A 21,045-nucleotide genomic window follows, 5' to 3' on the forward strand; every position below is an offset into this window, starting at 1 on the left:
TTTCAAATCTTACCAATGAAATGACATAGGTAATATTTGAAATAACTACGAGTTATTGTCTCGAATCACATTCCTCTATCAGTGTATCTGTAGGAATATGTTTTAATATTTCATCAATCTGGACCAAACATTATTAAATTACAGCGTTTAAGAGAAGTGGCAACGGGGAGTGGCGACAGCGTGCAGCTCCGCGGGATTGGCCAGCCCGAACCGCGAGGCGGGAGCATGGGTAAGCAGGGGCGGTGACGTCACCCCAAGTTCCTGGATTCGGCTTTTGAAAGCGAAGAAACGAAAGGGAACAGTGAGTGAAGTCGAGAATAGAGGTGCGTTTGGTCTGGGACACAGGTTAATATAAACGTCATGTACTGAAATATCGATCCGAGTAAGGTGATTTTAACATTTAAAATACACACACTGTCCGGAGCCAACATGAATTTTAAATTCTGTCCTGCAGGTCACTAAACCGGCCTTGTTGTTAACAGCAGGCTGTGGATCTAGAACAGAATAGCTGGAATGATTCCGCTGCTTTACGCTTTATTGTCTTCAGTTCTTCAGTATTTACGTTTCGCGAGGTTTATGTGCTTATAGGATAAAAGTCTCGTGAGAAACGACTCATTACTGGTATCGTGGTGTCTATGAAAACATGCTGAGGTGATTTCTGAAGACGCTGCCAGCGCTTGGAAGACCGAACTTTGCAGACGCGCCTGCTTTAGCTGAGGAGAACAGAGAGAAATTAAACTTATCGCGGATTCGCACTGTTCATAAAATGAAGAATAACCTTTGTGACAGATTAGCAGTTTAATAAGGGCTTTGAAGTCAGTCTAGGAGGCAACGCCTGTTCTTAAAACATTTGTATACCGAAGGCAGGTCTGCACCGACCAGTATTGTATACTTTGCATGCCAAATCCTCATTTCATTAAACAATAATTTCTCTGCGTGCACGTACATTTCGTGTTTATTTCCCCGATTTGTCCATGTGACATTATGTCCTAAGAATTCCCAGGACTAGAGTACAGCCTTACCTCTAGCAGTTTAAGCACACCGGTAAAAGTATGGTTTATTTCCGTTAACCTTTTTTTTTAACCCTTTCCTCCCGAGTCCGCTCCCATTTACTGTGCCGATCTGCAGGTCCTTTTATACAGTGTGACAGGGCAATTAGTGGCGCACTCTTGAGTTGCACTACAGCGGTGCGCCGCCCTGAATTTGGGCCCTCAGCACTCTTGTCTCTGGTTCAACACCCTGACCTCTACTCTCGTTGGTTTAGTGCACTAATCAAGAGCAGTTTTTATGTCCACTGGATAGTGACGAGAAAGAGACTTGTGAACGGAGTTAGACATGCGGTGTTCTCCAGAAATATCAACACAGCACAGCCAAAACCTTATTTTTGCTTTATGTTAATGTAAATTGCATTTGTGACCATGGGATGAGTACAATATGATACACATTTTATGTTGGGGGCAATTCAACACATTAGTTTGATTACATTAAAAAATATGATGGATTTTTATGTATGTGGAGCGCTCCAGTTTAAAATCCCACGTTATCACTGGGGGAACATACAAACTCCTTGCAGATAGCAGCCCAGGAACCGCACCCGGCAATGCTAACCACTGTGCCACAGTGCTGCCCTCATTATAACACCTTTCTGCTAAAGCTGAAGCAGACTGCAGGCTTGGCTTCTGTGCCATTTCAAATGCTAAAGTGGAGCAAGCGTCCAGAATCGTGTTTGCAACACTTGATCTTGACATATTTACTACTTGTAGGTCATTGTATCGGACGTACTACTGTGCTAAGGTCTTTGATTAAAGTCTCTTTTTTTCTTATGCAGCCGTGTATTTATGTGGTGATTGTGTACTGGAGTTTTAGTAATTGTGTTTTAACATGATTTAATCTTGAACAATTTGTAATTTGTAGTACAAAAAGTACTACAACAAACATTTGACAGTGAGTCTTATTAGATTTGATGGATAAATGTGATTGGTTACAGTAGATTCTACAAGACTTCTGTAGTTTACTTTGTGTTAATGTTTCTCAGGATTCTGATCGATATGAATAAACGTTTTCAAAATAACAAGCTTGGTTTCTTCTTACCCAAACAACTGTATTCACTGTAAAGTTCTGATGGCAAAATTGAATGTAGCTCCTTTGCAGAACAGTGCACATCTCAAACCATTTCATTGGAGGATAACATCAGCAAAAAATGTAACTTTGTCTTTTGTAGAGCAACATGTCACGTAGTGGGTCCACAAGGCCAGTTGTGCCCCAGCCCAAACCGTCTTGTTCCAAGGGCAAAGGACTGAAAGATATCAGGGTTGATGAAGAAGTGAAGATTGCAGTTCATGCCGCACTTGAGAGGTTTCGATACAGTGATCAAAAAGGTAACCGAAAACTATTCTTTGTTGTTACAGTGTTTATATGATTGAGGAAGCAAAATCACCATGTGCGTATAAGTGGAAACCAACATTTGATAAACATGCCATGAAAAGGTTTTGTATTCTGTGGGTGGCTGGGCAATAAAAATGAATCCTTCATAGATTTACTTAGAATACAACAATGCACAGTTTGCCAAGTTCCCTCTGTCAATGATGTTACAGAAATGGAGTTTCCATCTTCCTTGACAAGCACCGAACGTGCCTTTGTTCATCGCCTGGCCCAGTCATCAGGCCTGATTTCTAAAAGTAAAGGGTGAGTTTTGAGCCAGTCGCATGTTTCAAATACTTAATCTGGTGTTATATCATATTGTACAAATTAAACTCTGTCTGTTTTAGCATAGTTCTAGTTTATGGAAGAAAAAAAAATTAAATGCATGTTTAATGTCAAACCTGGCTAGCAGTTGTGAATAGAGATTCTTCAAAACACATATACAGTATACTCTAGGGTGTATTTGTAAATGTCTGTGGCAGTGGGTAAGAGACCTTTACTTTTTGGGAAAGCTGTGACAATGGGTCAACACGACGCACAATTTTGTTCTTTCTTTTAATTTTGTGATTTTTGCTCGTCAATATTTGAAGCACATTAGTTAAGTGCAGTGCTACCTTTACATTGTATGTATTCTGGAAGGGCGTTTTACAAAAATCAATTAAAACCCTGCTGTTTCAGAAAAGGAACAAACAGACTTCTTACCGTGAAGAAGAAAGATGGTTCGGAGGGAGCACATTCCCTAATGAGCTTCAGCCTGTCCCTCAATACCAAGCATTTTGTACGAAGTCTGCTTCAGAGATATCCTGTTACCAACAAAGAGCGAACTGACCTTCTGCCTAGATCTGAAAGGGGAATGTCAGTTGCTGTCGAAGCCGGTAAGTGTATGAATAATTTTGTATTATATTGTTTTTAAAATTTAATTTTCTTCTGTGCTCTAACTACATACGATAGAAAGATAGAAATGTAATTTAACCTAGCCCGTATGCCTCAGACATTAATGTATGTGCCATGGAATTTTGAAGAAGTCACATGTGAGAAATAAAAATTGAATTGTTTTTCAATAAAAATGGAAGTTTTGTGGCATAACCAAAGCTTCTCTGACATGTTCAGCATATATACATCATACAGACGCCACTCTGTGGGACTGTATGCAGTATGTTGGAATCGCATGTGGTACAGGCTGGGTTTTTGAAGTTTGACAGTTATAAAAAACAACGGAAAACATCTGAAAGTAGCTGAGCAAGAGCTCCGCATTTCACTGCGTCTGATTCCTGCCACGATTGTATATAATATAGTAACATGCTCAGACTGGTGACGTATACGTGTCTGTAGTGGGGGGAAGCGTGGCACAAAACTTTAATATTTCTGTAAATGGGCCCTGGGATTGAAAAGTTTGAGAACCACTGCTCTAATCGATCATCATACACCATTATATGCAGAGGTTATTTACTTTCAGAAACTGGCGTATAAGATTTTTTGGAGAAAAAGACGTTTTTTCTTTTATTTAAGATTGACATGCCCACCCTGTACACTGCGTAGTGTGTCCGCGCAGTTTTACGTGTACTTTTGTTACTAAGTTCATAAATAAATCAGAACTCAATTTTCCAGAAAGAGAGAAAAACAGAACAAGCGGGCGCCTCAACAGTGGGATCCCTCAGACTCCTGCACGGCGAGGAGCCTCTGACTTAGACTCCTTCAGGCGCTCACTTCCAGTGTTTGAAAGACAGGAAGAAATTGTCCAGGTTATTAAAATGAACAGGGTGGTATTAATTGTTGGAGAAACTGGATCTGGAAAGACCACACAGGTCAGTTCTTTTTGGAGATGCCTTGTTTTTACCTTTAATTGCACAGATGTTTTTTTTTTTAATCAAAGATACATTTTGTTGATCAAAGATATCCTGAGATAATCTCAGGTAAAAACATTTTTCTCTCTGTGCCAATTTCTACAAGTTGTATTTAGAGGGATTTAGATATAAAATACCCAAACTTTGAACCAAGCCATAGTACATACTGTATGATCAGATGAAATCCTCCTTTTGTGTGTCTCACTTTGTCTATATGCAGTATTTTAAAGATAGTCAAGAAAACTATTTTGGGGATCTCGCGTGGTTCAGACGTTAAGTGGTCTTGCTCCAGAGGTTGCATGTTACTAGCTGACTGTGACTGGGATTCCACAAGCAGCTGGAGATAAGGGTATTTTTCTCACAAAATACTGAACTGTGAGAGTCCCTGGGGCACCTGCAGCCTCATGCCAACATCAGCGAAGGCTGCTGCTCTTCATTTTGATTTGAGTCTCCTTTAGGTTCCTGCAGAGCATGACGTGACATGTCAAAAAAAAATTTAATGACTCAAATGAATGGGTGGGTTGGAGGAGTCTATCTGCACCTCCTCAGTTTCCCTCTGGGGGTACTAGGGATCATCAGTGTGAGTCGAGACATAATATAATTTAGCGATTCCAAGGTGGGAAGGTAACTAATTAAAAAATAAATAACAGTTCTAATTTAAAAACCAAAACCATAATTGGACATAGCACCCTAGGTCACCATTAAATTAAAGTATTCTGTTAACACAATCTTTAGCCATTTTCTTGCATCATAATATAAGCATTTGGAGAGGCGGAACTTATGCTTATTTTTTTCCGTTTAAGGTTCCCCAGTTCATTTTAGACGACTCTAGCAAGAGTGCAGTCCCGTGCCGAATATTCTGCACTCAGCCAAGGAGGCTTGCAGCCATTGCTGTGGCCGAGCGAGTGGCTGCAGAGAGAGGGGAAAAGATTGGTCAGACCGTAGGATACCAAATCCGACTTGAAAGCAGGTAGAAGACGCATTCAAAGTCAATTACACTGTTATCAGCCGTTAATATTTCAGTCTTGGGGCTTTAAGACATTGTTAGACATCACTGCTGCGACAAGCTGTCATGTGAAAGTCTGTATGGCATGCTTTGCCCATACGTAGGACCCCTGTAATTTTTCGATTTTCTTTCATCTTTCAGAGTTTCACCAAAAACCCTGCTTACATTCTGCACTAGTGGTGTACTTCTGCGTACGCTGATGGCTGGAGATGCTAGTTTGGCAACTGTAACACATGTCATAGTGGTAAGAAAAACATAATTTGGAATTTGTTAAACTACACAGTATATGATTATTTGAATACATAAGTTGTGGAAGATATAAAAATGATAAATACACTTTGTGTTTTGCACAGCTGAAATGTATTGACCTGGTGATCTCAGGATAGCTGCAATTTTTTTTCCATTTTGAAAATGAATGAAATATATGATTTCTATTATAGTAAAGACATTGTTTTAACAGGAAATCATAAAAATGACGTGTATTTGTACACTGTTTCTCAAAGCATAATCTTAATATGATAACTATAACACCTTTTCTATGAGGTACTATAACAACAGTGCAATGTTTGTAGACAATATGTAGGCCCCCCCAATTAAAACATAATTCTTTCAGTATAACAACATATTCTTTGTAATAATACAGTAGACCAATTAGCTTTTGATTTAAATAAAGAAGTAACTATATAACTCAATGGATTTTGTGGAGTTTAAATCATTACTAAATAGTTCAATCGAAGAGATTCTTATTGATCTTGAAACCTTGGTGGTCTTTTCTTTATGTAGTAATAAAATAAATTCATGAAAGCATTTTGACATTTCTGATTGCATGTTTATTTGAATTTCAAGATTCATGACATGCAGCTCCACAGGTTAGTCAAATTAAATTTTGTGGTTACACCTAAATGTTTATAGTACATAATCATAATATGAAGTTTCATGCTCGAGTTAAAGACCTCAAACCTTCTCAGTAACACTTTCCTTTCTCTTTGTTTTAGGATGAAGTACATGAGAGGGATGGGTTAAGTGATTTCCTGCTGACTAAAATTAGGGACATAATGCAGAAATTGCCATCTTTGAAACTAATTCTGTCTAGCGCAGCTCTTGATGTGAACCTGTTTGTAAGATACTTCGGCTCATGCCCAGTTATATACAGTAAGTAAATGAGTGTTTTTTTTAAGCTAGATACAGAAGTATCATCATTGTAAATGTCATAGTTGTACTAAAATTTTTGTGTTGCACCTTGAATAAACCTTGTGTTGAGGTTTTGTTACGACTTGTTTAATGTGTTTTGATATATGTCATCATCATTCAGAAGAATCAGGGTTGCTCTATGGAAATGAAGCATTTTCTAGTTATCGGCTAATAATATCTAATATCGGTTTAAGGATATTATGAACTTGGTGTACATTACATCTCTGGAAAATTATACTCAAATTCCATTGTATGTGGATTCGTGGAGCACAGAAGCCATATAAGATATAAGATACAATATAAGAAACATGTTGGGTGGTTAAGGGAAAATGCTTGTTATAGTTGCTGGAAGATCCCATTTCAAACTTTAGTTCTGACATGGATTAACTTAACTGAGCTACATACCAAACCTTCTTGTGCTGTGTCCTTGATAATAACATAAAATCAAGGTACTGTTGTAAGTGGCTCTTTGGACTTTTTGTGAAGTGCAATTGACAAAATCTACTGTATCATTTTCTCACCGAAATGTTATTTATTTCAGTCAAGGGAAGACCATTTGAAGTTAAGGCTCTTTTCCTAGAAGATATCTTACGGACAACTGGATATACAAACAAGGACATGAAGAAATACAAGGAGGATAAGCTAAAAGGTAAAGTGAAAAATACAAGAGAGGTTTTCTGAAACCATTGGTAACTCACATCCCATATACAGTACATAGAAACGATGTTAGTATGTGGTATGAGAGTTCTGAAGTCCGTACTAGTTGTGACATGACTAAGTTTCAAGTATTTGAGAAGGTGTGGTGATGTATTTTGTGGATGACCACAGACCTTAAGACTATGAATTCAGATGTGGAATGCTTACAACCCCTGTGCCCCCTGTCTTACAGAGTGTATTCCTTTTACAGAGGAAAAGCAAAAGACATTGCTCACCGATTGGTGCAAAGATCAGGACAGAAACAGCAGACAAGAAATGAGAAAGAACAGCACACAAGAGCCTCAGAGAGACAAAGCTGCCTCTTGTCTGTTACAGGATAATGACTTTTTTGATGGTGGTGGCGACGCTGTATTTAGTCAGCTGGTAATGTTATTATTTTTTTTAAGTTATACAGTATATGCCTGTTCATTCACATGATATTTTTAATCTGTTTTAAATTCAAATAGATGATTATAGAAAAAAATTAAAGTGTTTGTGTGCATGTAAATCCAAAACACACATTATAGGATAAAATGTGCATTTGCAAGACTTGTGCAAAAATATTCTAAACATTTTCCAGTGCAGAGTTTGTCATAGAAGGATTTTTAGTTGTAGAAAAGATATATGACCAATGTGATGCAATCCTGCAGTTTTGAAAAAACGTCAGAGGTGATAAAGGAGCTAAATCTTCAAATTCTTGATATTTCAGCTGATGTATATCCTTGCAAATGTGTACTGTACTTTTTCTAGCATTGCTATGAACAAGAGATTGTGTTCTAACTCAACAGTTACCAGTGCTATTCTGTACATAGTGTGAAAGGCAGTTTTCCCTTAAAGATCACTGCATTCAATGTGAGCATGTGCACTAGGTGTAAGTAGTGGTTGATTGCCCTAAATTAATATCCTAAATGGGATTTTTTAAAATCATATGGGCTAATTATTTGTAAAATACAAATTCCTGATGACATAATCTTATCTCTCCATGTAGCGGGTGCAATGCTGGATACACCCTACAGTAGATCACAGGGCAGACACATAAATACACACGTGCACACTGGGGTCAGTTTTTCCAGAACCCAGTTAACCTACCACTGTGTCCTTGGACTGGGAGGTAACTGGAGCACTTGGAGGAAACCCATAAGAACCAGAGGAGAACATACAGACTCCACATAGATACTGTAGAACCCCAGGTCGGGAATTGAACCCGGGGTCCCAGCAGTGCTAACCACTGAGCCATCATGCCAACCAACCTTATATAATTTATGCAATTATAACAAATATTAATAACAGTGATAATGAGAAATCTGTTTTTTATTTCAAATCACTTATTAAAGCCTGCCATGTTTCTATAGTAGGTTAACATTTGTTCCTGTGTCTATTTAGTATTGACATTTGCAGGTAACAGGGTAAAAATAAATAACATGTGACCCATGACAGCCCTGTTAAGACACGACATAGCTTATTCCAAAAGAGCTTGTTCCACACTACCCTCACTGCCAGCACCGTGTCTGGTACACTTTTACTCTTGATGCAAAGTTAGAAAATATATATTATTTTGAAGTGAGATTCTACTCAAAGAAATAATCAATCTGAAATATTTGTTTGTTTTAATCCTTTAAATGCAGAATGAAAAGGATGCTACTTCACTTGAGCCTTGGCTGGTAAAAGAAATGGATGCTTGCATCTCTGATATCTTCCTTAATAAAGATGTCGATGCATTCGTTCAGCTGTTTAACCTCATTTTAAGTGAAAATGTCAGCGGTAAGCTAAATGTTCGTTTATTCCATAAATCTGTTCTATTTGTATAACTTTACATTTTTTCTTATGTTTCTTATTCCATAAATCTGTTCTATTTGTATAACTTTACATTTTTTCTTATGTTTATTATTTATAATAAATTATATTTTTTATAATGAGAGTGCTTTTAAGTGCATAGTGCATATTGCATATTGCGGGCCTCACTTGTCATTTAAGGGTAAGATAGTGTATGTTACCATAAATTTCAGCAAAAACTAAAGAGATAAAACTGAAATATGTTAATAGCATAAGCATTCAGATCCATGACTGTAAAATGTAATGGAAGCTCCTTGGCACCAGTTACAGCCACCATTTTTGGGGTGAATCTCTACCATCTTTGCACACCAGGTTGTTGCCATTTTTCTTCATTCCTAGCTCAAGCATTCATGTTGCTTGGTGATCTCTGATGAACAGCAGCTTTCAAGTCTTTCCACAGATCCATTGTAGGGTTCATATCAGGATTTTGAATAGGCCACTCTAGGATGTTCGCTTTCTCATTCTTATGCAACTCCAGTGTAGCTTTGGCCTTATTTTTTGGATCACTGTCCCAATGAAAGGTGTTCCAGTTCTAGGTGTTTAGCAGGCTTTCCTCCAGGATTTGCCAGTACTTTGCTCCAGCTATGTTCCCACAGTCTTCACAAGCTTCCCAGTCCTTGCTGATGAGAAACAGAACTACAGTATAACTGTTTCTCTAGATGCTGCCACCACTATGCTTGACAGCAGAGATGGTGTTGACTGAGTAATGCAATATGTTGGGTTTTCATCAGGATTTCAGATGCTTTATTTTTAAGTTCCGTACAAAGCCCTGTTCTAGAGTGACCAGGATATTGTTGAGCCATTGACATTTTCTCACCACTGAACCTCTAACTTTCAAAGTCGTCATTGGCTTCACAGTGACATCCCTTACCAGTTTCCCAGTGCGGCTGCCCAGCTAGGAGGGAAAGCCTGATCGAGGCAGCGTCTGTGTTTGATTAACATTCCACTTCTTAATGACTGTCTTCAGAGTACTCAAAGAGATATTCTGTGTTTTTTTTTTTATTTTTTCATACCTTTCACCTTTGGTGCTTTCTTCAGCTTTATCTCTGAGTTGATTGGAAGTTCCTTGGTCTTTATGGTTGAATCCTTGTTTGACAACCTACCTGACTGAGAGACTTAAAAGAGAGAGATGCATTTATTATAAAATCATGTGAACCACACAAAGAGACCACTCAGCTAACCGTGTGCTTCATTGAGTTAATTTGTCCACCTAAGTTAATTTAGGTTTGCTATAGCAAATGGTTTGAATACTCATCCAAATTATGACTTTTTCTGTCATATTATTAGCTGTAATTTAATTCATATTTCTCTTCTTGCCTTTTGCTTTTTTGTTTGAATGTGTGGAGTAGGTTGTGCACATAAAAAAATAATTGCCACTTTAACGTGCCATGACTATATTTTTAAAGCAACAAAATGATAAAAATGTAAGGATCTGAATTCTTTTGCACGGCGCTGTATGGCGAACAGTATAATCTGTAACACTACTCTGTGATTGATTTAAAGTTATTTGTAATTTTGTAAATTAAGGCATACCTCATTTGTGATATTTTATCATGCTTTTTAGCTTAGAACATAAATAGCAACAAGTCAGCATTATACAGCTTGATTTTTAGGCTATAATTCAAAACTTATTTCCTTGCTTGTATGAATTTAAATGCTATGTGCTCTTCATTTTAAAAAGCTGAAAGTACCATAAATTTGTGTAAGCTACTACTGTATGTTGCACATCACTGTGTGAATTTATGAACCATGAATTGTAAATTTGTGGGCAGTGTTAGTAAACCCAGAATACTAAGTTGGTCATTTCAAATTGGATTTCCTACTGGCAAATTCATAATTTTCATCATTTTAAAAAATAATAAGAATTTAAAAGAATTAGTTTGGCTTCATGAACATAGGACTGGCTTCTGTTTTATAATAGGTGCTTGTTGTTAAATGAATAAGAAATCAAAACTTGAAACAGCAGTTTCAAGTTTGGATTCCAGTGGTAACTAGATCTGTTGTGTATTATGTGCATATACTGTAATAGATCATTAAGATCTTTTTCTAACATTTTTTAGAATGCATGCAGCGCAACAGATCATGAAAGAAGTCATGACAGTCACTTGTTGTATTACTGTTTGCAGACAACTAAGGTTTTGTATTGGGTAATTGAAGTGTTTATTTGTCCTACCTGACCTGTAGTTATCTGTGCCAATCCTGCTTCCAGTTGATTACAGGCACAGCAAGACCAGCGTCTCGCCGTTGATGGTAGCTGCGGCCAGAGGATTTGTGAGTCACGTCGAGCAGCTGCTCAGCATGGGGGCCAGTGTGGAATTGAGAGCATCCAATGGCTGGTAAGGCCAGGGTGAAATAAAACACGCTGACACGGCTAATCTTAGTTATTGCTGGACCTTTTCAGCTTTGTTTTTGTCTTTCTAGTTTTCCAGTCTTCTCTGAAACCCAATTTTGTATGTTTGCATGCAAACCCATTTTGTATGTTGCCTTGCATTTTAAAACTAGGATCACAATGTATATTTTGCTTTTGGTATTAGGAGTATTACGAGGTGAGCAGCAGCTATGCTGTACCTTTGTCCATGTCAATCTTATTGAATTATACCTCATATGTCATAGACTTTTTTTTTCGTATTGTAACACTTTGGTATTGTATATACAGTATACTTTGATAGTGTTGAGGCTTTTTCTTTGTTTCTATAGATCCTTGAAATGCCTTCAAATCTTTATGTAAATGAAATATAATATGATTTCAAAAGTAATAAATTCATTTTTTTCATTGAATTGTATTGCATGTATATTTATGCTTGTTTTTATAACATTTCAGGACAGCACTGGACTGGGCTAAGCGATTTGACCAAACTGAAGCAATTGAAGTACTTGAGTCCTATATGTAAGTACATTTATCGAAGAGGGAAATAAGACTTTACTTGGTTAAATTATTTAGCTTTTCTAAATGTTAACTTTTTAAAATGAAGAGCCATAGTAGTTAATGAGAAATGAACCCTACATGTAAAACAACAAAAACAAGTCTCAAAAAAGTGTAAACTATATTATGGATTATGGATTATTAAGGATTATGGCACAGTAGCCTATAAAAGGTATTGTTTCTTTTCCACCTGTGCACTCATATTATCAACTTCACTAACATCTAACATCAAAAACTTTAAAATACTGTACATGTTACAATATTAGCAATGGACAGGAGTTTTGTTCATATACAGTATGTACAGTATGTCAGTTTTGTTTATGTCTGTTTTTGATTGTGTCCCTCCTCTACTCATGCATCTTTGTCTGCTGGTGATGAATCATTATGACGATGACTTGGGATTCTTGAATAAAGGTGAGTCTTGGATACAGGTATTTGTGTGTGACCGTCTTGTTTGTAAGGTCTCCATTGTCACGGTTATACATGAACTGATGTGTAAAGACAGTTTCAAACAAAAGTGCTTGTGGTATTTCTCATACCATAAAGGATATCAGCAGAAAACATGAGAAGTTAAAGAAATGGAAATTTAACATTTCAGCCATCCTTGTGCAAATTATGTTACTCCATTAATGATTTAATATTAAGAACCCAGAGCCGGCCATGTTGTCAAAAGTCCAGTCTTTAATATAGACACAGAAAGAAAAACACATTGCGATTAAAAAAATCCAAAAGATCTGCATGAAGAAAAGTCGAGCACAAGAAAAGTGATAAGATGTGGACACTATTGCGTGTTTGGCTTCCATTTCCTAGAACTTTGCTTTATTTGTTCTTTGTTCTGTTTTATAAGAATATGACCACAGCAAAGCAAGATTAAGCACATCTTGCAGTACTTTCATTAAGAAAGGAAATTTGATCTCTTCAGGATGCACGTAGGAATTCTATAATTTGTCTCTGGTTTTGTGTGTACAGCTCCTCATTAGAAACTGCGAAGCTGGATGAGAGCTCGCTTGTACAGACACAATGTGGTGAGCTGAGCACTGAGGAACAGGAGCTCCTGAAAAGTTACCATCACAGCTTTGATGATGAGAAGGTGGACCTGGACCTCATCATGCACCTCCTATATAATATCTGTCAGACCTCTGACGACGGTAGGGCCCTCAGCTGGGGTTTCTCTTTTCTACAAGGTTGTAATTTAATCAATAGGACTGTTTTAATGCAGCTTAACTGCATTAAAGATTTGTCAATTCTTTTTTACCTTTCAAAGAAAATTCCTTTGTAGTATCGTCTTAGTGGCACAAGTAATATGAACACATTTCTGCAGAACTAATTTTGATACTGATATTATTAAAAGCTGTGAAAAGTATTGTTTAACATGTACATATAATAAACGTTTTTGCAATTTAATCCAGACAGGTGTTCTATAGTACAGGGAGGGATAGATTACATTGATTTTATTAACTTAATTGTTTTATTTATGCACTGTAAATCAGTCATTTGGTATTTATTGTAATATTATTTTATTTCTGTTTAGGTGCAATTTTAATTTTTCTACCAGGATATGATGAAATTGTAGGGCTTCGGGATCGCATCCTTTATGATGATAAAAGATTTGCAGATCATTCTCAGAGGTAAAGAATTGGGATAATGACTTCCATCCATCCATCCATTTTCTAATCACTTTATCCAGTACAGGGTCACGAGGGAGCTGGAGCCTATCCCAGCCAGCACTGGGCACAAGGCAGGATACATCCTGGATTGAACGCCAGTCCACTGCAGGGCACACACAGACACTGACACGCACACATTCACACCAGGGCCAGCTGTCCCATAAGCCAATTAACCTACCAGTGTCTTTCGACTCTGAGAGGACACCGGAACACCCAGAGGAAACCCATGCGAACATGGGGAGAAGAAAACTGCTGCCCGAGATTCATTAGGTTGAAAACTTTTTTAATCCTTAAAATGATATTTTATGAATAAATGGTAAAATCCAGTCATACACAGTACATGACTCTTGAACTGTAGTGCTTCTTGATACACGGTCTTATTATCCTGGTAATGTAGAGCAACAGTGTTTCGTATGCCTTGTTATTTCAATTCCATACCCACATAACCAGAGAGAGATGCACATCTTCTCCATTAATTATGTGATTTTAGGTATATACATGAGGTGAAGATAGATAAAATGTGTTGTAGCCATCTATACAAATGCTGAAGTTTTAATTTTCTCAAGACAAAAAAGAATTGTTTGCTACAATATTAAATCAAAATTATTTGATGAAGTGTTATATGGATTGGTCTATAATTTATTTCTGCTGTTTTCTGACAGGTATCAAGTGTTCACTCTTCATTCAAACATGAATACCTCTGACCAAAAGAGAGTACTTAAAAACCCACCTCCAGGCATCCGTAAAATAGTAAGTACACTGTGACAGAATAGAAAAAAAACTCTGATTAAGATTCTTTTTAGTGATTTTGGCTCTTTTTTTTTTGTTCTAAACGACAGATTCTCTCAACCAATATTGCAGAAACCAGCATTACGGTGAATGATGTGGTCTTTGTTATTGATTCTGGCAAAGTCAAAGAGGTAATTTTTTATCTGCGTCAGTCGGAAGTCTTGTGTTCTGTTTTTCCACTGGAGTGCAAGAAGTTTTTCTAAGTCCTGTTTGTGTTACAGAAGTCTTTTGATGCCCTCAACCATGTGACAATGTTAAAGATGGTGTGGATATCAAAGGCGAGTGCAATCCAGAGGAGAGGAAGGTATGCTGCTAGTACATTGATGCTTGGTGTTGTCACTAATTATGATCTAAAACGTTTGTCTGGAGATAGGTCAGGACAGTGGAAAAGTGTCTCAGAAACATTCTATACAACTGTCACTTTTCTCTTTTTTATTATTTAAAAAAACACTGTTTTGGATGGCTTCTGGTCCATTCACAGGATTTAAAAGGGGTGTGAGATAATTGGATTAACCTGCTTTCTTTGTTCCTCAGAGCCGGGCGCTGTAGGCCAGGAATCTGCTTTCATCTGTTCAGCAGACTGAGGTTTGAAAACATGCTGGACTTCCAGGTTCCTGAGCTCCTCAGGATGCCTCTGCAGGTACACATGTGAACAACTTTATTCAGGTTTTGAATTAGGAATATGGAAAGCTAGAGATAAGGGTTGTTTGGGAAACAAATATTACTGCACTGTTAAAAAATGTCCAGTAATAAACATGTTTCTAGGCAAACTCTACTGTTCCTGGTGCTTAATGAGTTTAATATGCTTTTAATTCTGTGAGTTCTCCTACATAGAATTGCACATAAAGCTTTTTTAAAAATAAAATAATTATTTTAATCCTGCTATGCTATAGTACGAAACCAACCATTCAATATTGCATTATTTATGTCGCTGAGTACAGATGTAATCAGTGTTGGCCAAAACAAGCAAAAGGGTTGTAAAATGCACAAAAATCACAATATCCCCATTTGATCTGTGGTGAGCAGTTTGGAGAAGAACATGTGGAAGTTATTTACACCCCAGGGAGTTCCTGCTTTGCTTCAACAGGCACCGTGATTTCTGGACACAAATAAAGAGTTTTTCAGTAAACTTCAGGAGGTGAAGGGATACCATTTAAGACCATAGCAGTCCAGTCTTTAATTGAAGTCAAAGGTTTTCCCCATATGCTTTTCATTCCATTCTAAAGGGTAAAGGTGTAGAAACCAATAAGGCTAAACAAAAAAAAACCCAGTTAAACTGCAAAGCATCCTAAATTAATATGTAACCAAAAACATGGATATCTGAAAATATTGTAATCTGTTAAAATTTAGTAAAAGATGTACTGCTCTGTAGAAACTTGTGCATTATGTTTCCACCTGTAAATTTTGCATTTTCATATAGTGTCTTTAGTGTTAAGGCATATTGAACTGCTTTTCTATATCAAGTAAGTGTAATCTGATAAAATCTGATGAGATATAAGATCTGTATATCTTCACTATATCAACTGTAGGAATTAATAGTTTAGATTCCTGTGTGATTTTGCAGTTGTTTTGCATAGTACTTACATTCTTACATTTCTTTATTTCCATTCTAAAGGAATTGTGTTTACACACCAAACTGCTGGCTCCAATTGCGTGTCCTGTTGCTGAGTTTCTTGCTAAAGCGCCAGAACCACCACCTACACTGATCGTTAGAAATGCAGTACAGATGCTCAAGGTAATTCTCAGTTTCAGAGTTTAGCCAAGTGACCTTTCTCAGCATTTCGGATATCAAAAGAAAATGTATTCTCTGTCTGTTCAGACAATAGATGCCATGGACCCCTGGGAAGACTTAACAGAACTGGGGTACCACTTAGCTGACCTGCCAGTGGAACCTAACCTTGGGAAGATGGTGCTTTGTGCTGTGGTGCTGAGATGCCTTGATCCTATCCTCACGATAGCCTGCACTCTGGCCTATAGAGATCCATTTGTTCTGCCTGTACAGGCAGCCCAGAAGAGGGCAGCAATGCTGTGTAGAAAACGCTTCACTGCCGGGACATTCAGTGACCACATGGCTTTTCTAAGAGCTTTTCAGGTAAGCCACTAATAATATGCTTGATATTGTAGCTAATTAAGGGTGGTTTTAGAAATAAATAGTATTTTCCCTTAAGTATAGAGGTTTTAGGATTGAGTATTTGTTTAAATTTTCATTCTAGCTCTGTCTCTGCTTTGCCTTGAGGATAAAGCTAACGTAAAATATTTTTGCTGCGTTGAGTGCGTTTCAGATGCATTTTGAATTGTCTCTCTTATTGCTTATTGCAATAGAATTGTTCTATTGATCTGTTCTCTGAAATACCCTTTATCAATAGTACAGATGGAGTGTCATTTGGGAAGCTGACCTAATGTGCAAGAGTTTGCAATCTGAGGAACACAAAGCCATTACTAATTAACAACATCATAAATTAAGCAGTCCATGTGGCAGTGTACAGCCAGAAGCAGTTAGCAGTATCCTTTCTTGGGTAATTGCAAACAGGAACCCAGGACCAGTGCTATTTGAGAAAGAGTGGAAACATTTTGGCTTACTTTGAAACCATAAAAAGTGTGGTGATACATGATTTTAACTTTTAGATATGTGCATAATTGTTTGGCACTAAATGGGACTTAAGACCAAATGCTAAGGAAAGAAGACAGAACTACAGCATGCATGTTTCAAGGCTTGAGCTGAATGAACAGCAAAAGGCACAGCAGTGTTGTGAGAGAACCTGTACAGTTTGGCAGGCCTTTTTGGCATTGCAAATGGCGGGCCTTTCTATACTGTATATTGTGTGTGGACGGCACTTTATTTAATGCTCTTTGACAAAGGTTTAAGATCAACTGTTGTAGAATTGAAAATGATGGGACATTTAAAAATGTGAAAAAAGTATTCATACCCAATCCAATGTTTAATTTCAATTAGGCGTGGCAGAAGGCTCGTAGTGATGGCTGGGAGAGAGCGTTCTGTGAGAAGAACTTCTTGTCTCAGGCCACAATGGAAATGATCATCGGGATGAGGACACAGCTGCTTGGACAACTAAGAGCCATAGGTGAGTTGAAACACCACCTCTGGAAATAAAATGATTTACTTTCTTGGGGATCTACCTAGACGTGATTGCACAGATGAAAAAAAAACATTTGTTTTGTGGATTAATAATATCCTTTTTATACTGTAACCTGTGAACTGCACTAGGTTTGGCCAAGGCCAGGTGGTTTGGCTTTTTCCAGTGTCTAGTCAGAATCATGAAGATGAAGTTTCACTGAACAAATGTGCTGTCGTCACATTGGTGTAAATTGCTGTGCCCGACTTTTATGACTGAGATATTCTCTTTTCTGAACCCGCTCGGATTAAGATTTTGTTTTGTTTCTTTGTAATGTGTCGTGAAGTCATTATTGGGCGTAAGTGTTATGTAAAGGAACAACATCTTCACTGCCTTGGAGTTTATTTCAATAAACCAGAAATATGGTAAAAAAACTATTATTTTCTGTCTTCTATTCCCTGTCTTCCTGCATGCCATGTAGTGTTTCTTTCCTGAATGGTTCTAAAACAAAATAAAAACATAATTGTGAAGCGAGTAGCCCTAACTTTGGCTTCTTCAATTTAAACCAGATTTAGGCAGAAACATCCTGGTTAGTTTCAGGTTGTTTCCAGATTGGTAAAAAAAATGAATTCATATGTACTTTTAACCTGGTTTAAATTTATACACTGATCTTGCTGCCAATGTCAAATTGTAAATAAGGTTCAATTCCAGCTTTTCACGGGTGGCTTATTCCAGTATTCAATACTGGAATTAGGCTGGCAATAGTTTATGCATAAACTTTTATATATGTGGATGCAGTTTTTTATGCTTTGTGAAGTACTGAAGGAAATTATTCTGCAATTAAAAAAAAATATTTTAAGTTTTTGTTTTATTGTGTGTACATTTTTACCATATAATGTTATAGATGTTAGTTGGCATGGACTTCATTCAAGTTCTTGAAAGGAATTGCTTGGATGAATTGATTTTAGCTCTTAAAACTTAAGTTTCACATGAGCAATTTATTACATTAAACTTAGATTTAGATTTACAGCTGGTTTAGATTTAGAATTATATAAAGGATGTAAGAAATACTTTCTGGATATACTGTATGAGTCCTCTCAATAAGAAACCTAATATTTGAAAAAGTTTTTAGTAAACCCCTTCTCAGAAAAATGACTTTTTCTATGGTTCCCTTCTTGTTCTGTGAAAGTAGTTGATGTTTTTTTTTAACTGTACAGCACTTAATATTTTTTATTGATTATTGTTTTTATATTTTGACACAAAATACTTTGTTAATTACCAATTACTTAGTGTCTTGCTACTGGTGTTGTAGGTTTTGTTCGGGCAAGAGGGGGAGGTGACATCCGTGATGTGAACTTGAATTCGGAGAACTGGGCTGTGGTGAAAGCAGCCCTGGTGGCCGGCATGTATCCTAACCTCATCCATGTGGACAAGGAGAATTCAATGCTAATGGGGTCAAAAGAGAAGAAAGTGAGATTCCACCCTAACTCGGTGCTGAGCCAACCACTGAATAATAAGGTAAGGAGTGTGTTTACAGTGTTTTTTTATTGGCCCTCAAGGTGGAGCTGTTCAATAACAAATGATTACAACAAACATAAAATGTGTTCTAAGAGAGTCGAAATAATATGAGAAATAAGTCCTAATAGTGTGAGGAATATTAGGAACATATCTAGTTACATAAAGCTGTTTTTTGTAATGGATAAAATAGTCAATAAGTCAAATTAATTCATCACAATTTATATAAAACATTTTTTTTTAAATTTTGAATTGCTGGTTATATTTATATCGCAGCCTCTGCAGAAACATGCAGACCATTCAACAAAGGAGGAGATTTACAGCCCTCATTAACATCTCTGAAAACCTGCAAGTGTCTGGAAAGTTGCAGGGGTCACTTTTTGGAATCTGTGAGAATCCTGGCAAACTAATCTTGTCCCTCACAAAGAGAATTTTGTTTCTTATGAATGAATGTTTAAGAACTATGCAGTACATTCATTTAATCATATTTTTATAGATAAATGAAGAGACACATTACAGTTGCAATGGGATACATACTCATGTTTGAAGTGATATCTTAGAATTAAAGCTTAAATCACCAATTACATTAAAACGCTTTAAGAAAATAATACAAATAAAACTCCTCAACAAGCATATGGTGTAAGTATTAAGTGTTTATCTTGTCTTCTTTATTAAACACATGGTTTAAAATCTGAAGAGCAAAACCTATATAGACCCAATTCAATTTTAAAACAATGTAACATTGCTAGAACAGTTTGTTCAGAGGTTCTTTAATAATAGTTCTTTTATAAAATACCGGTAACGTTTTTATGGCTTTGTTATGTTTTTTACACAAACAAGTGTAAAGAACAGTGGACCAATAGCCAAAATCCAACTGAAGTTTTTTTTAAAGAGCACATTACCTCTCTCAATTCACTCTGTTTTCATTATAGTTTTCTTTTAAGTACCATATTTACATTTTCTCAGAGTAACATCAACTGTAGAAAACTCCTGAGCTACATTACCTTTATGTGAAGAATCTTTCTCCCCAATTTTGAGAGATACTGACACGTTTTTGCTTTTTTAAAAAAAAGTTAATTCAGTTCGTCTTGAGGTTTTCAGCTCTGTCTCGGTGTTCATTTAGATAAATAATCAATTCATCTTTTGGTATCTCTACAACTATACTGATAGCCCAGCAGGTAAAAAAGAGATTGGGCAATGCAGGGCTGTGGTAGGCCCTTGTCTTTCTTAAGTCCTCATCATTGGCTGTTGCTGTTGTAATTCTGTATTATCTTTTGTGGATTTACAGTGTTGTCCATGTATCTTGTCCATTTTTGTGTTGCTACACCTGATTCACCTCAGTTTAGAAATTTTACTTGTCTATCAAGTGTAGCTTAGGGTATTTATCCTGGCACTCATCGTTTGGTAGTTATTCTTTGTCTAAGAATGGAATCTTGTCTGTGTGCTATAACACAACTTGGTTTATTGCAGTCCTGGTATTCTACCAAAATACTGGTAATGAATGCCCTGGAAAAACAGACACTTTGGCACTTTTGATGTATGTTGTGTCTTTTTCTTTTGAAAATATTCTTCCTTCCATTTGAGTACAAGTAAACAGTCACTGGTTTTGCACTACATTTTTTAATCTCATCTATTTTTAGGACTTTTGTAACCAGCCGTGGACTTGCTGCTAGGCGATTTAGTCGCATATGGTGTTAGTGGTGGGATTTGAACCCATGCGTGTACAAGAAAGGCATCTTTTCTGCTGTACCATATTCTTTGGCAGTAATGGTCAGCAGATCCAGATAAATTAAGTTCTTAAAAATTAAGTAACTCATCACAGGTGATCCAGCCCTTTACTGGTGCTGATTGGAGGAGAGGCACATGCTGTACCTCAACAAACACCCCCGCAAGCCTGCTAGAAGCAGTTGGCAGCATGGGTTGCTGTGTCTTTGAAAGCTGTGCCAGCTAATCTGTCCTCTGCGGCGCTCAGTCAGTTGCGTACTGATGCTTGGGGAATCCCTGTCACAATCAGCTAGTGACACGACCCCCCCTCGAATCTATGATCATAGAGCTCAGCCTGAGCTCAGGTGTGTCTTCATTAGTTAAG

At 37.1% G+C, this 21,045-nt stretch overlaps 1 protein-coding gene across 2 annotated transcripts in view; it reads left to right on the forward strand.

Annotated features, from left to right (window-relative positions):
- Positions 1-224: 224 nt before the first annotated feature.
- ythdc2 (YTH domain containing 2) overlaps positions 225-21,045 on the forward strand; it is a 36,179-nt gene continuing 15,358 nt past the window's right edge. Inside the window, exons 1-23 of one of the 2 annotated variants that reach the window (XM_088912356.1) lie at positions 225-323; positions 2,222-2,378; positions 2,595-2,685; positions 3,100-3,296; positions 4,030-4,226; positions 5,069-5,235; positions 5,413-5,515; positions 6,267-6,423; positions 7,004-7,111; positions 7,370-7,542; positions 8,784-8,919; positions 11,201-11,327; positions 11,813-11,878; positions 12,884-13,062; positions 13,446-13,542; positions 14,244-14,331; positions 14,421-14,501; positions 14,592-14,674; positions 14,905-15,010; positions 15,986-16,105; positions 16,190-16,462; positions 17,324-17,450; positions 18,754-18,959. In XM_088912356.1, coding sequence (XP_088768482.1) covers positions 2,228-2,378; positions 2,595-2,685; positions 3,100-3,296; positions 4,030-4,226; positions 5,069-5,235; positions 5,413-5,515; positions 6,267-6,423; positions 7,004-7,111; positions 7,370-7,542; positions 8,784-8,919; positions 11,201-11,327; positions 11,813-11,878; positions 12,884-13,062; positions 13,446-13,542; positions 14,244-14,331; positions 14,421-14,501; positions 14,592-14,674; positions 14,905-15,010; positions 15,986-16,105; positions 16,190-16,462; positions 17,324-17,450; positions 18,754-18,959 — 3,033 coding nt within the window. In that variant the 5' untranslated portion in view covers positions 225-323; positions 2,222-2,227. Of the gene's footprint in view, positions 324-2,221; positions 2,379-2,594; positions 2,686-3,099; positions 3,297-4,029; positions 4,227-5,068; positions 5,236-5,412; positions 5,516-6,266; positions 6,424-7,003; positions 7,112-7,351; positions 7,543-8,783; positions 8,920-11,200; positions 11,328-11,812; positions 11,879-12,883; positions 13,063-13,445; positions 13,543-14,243; positions 14,332-14,420; positions 14,502-14,591; positions 14,675-14,904; positions 15,011-15,985; positions 16,106-16,189; positions 16,463-17,323; positions 17,451-18,753; positions 18,960-21,045 lie in introns of both variants that reach the window. The other variant, XM_088912355.1, reaches the window with a different exon arrangement.

The sequence above is a fragment of the Atractosteus spatula genome, chromosome 3 (assembly GCF_055471065.1).
Source record: "Atractosteus spatula isolate fAtrSpa1 chromosome 3, fAtrSpa1.hap1, whole genome shotgun sequence".
NCBI classification, from domain to species: Eukaryota; Metazoa; Chordata; class Actinopteri; order Semionotiformes; family Lepisosteidae; genus Atractosteus; species Atractosteus spatula.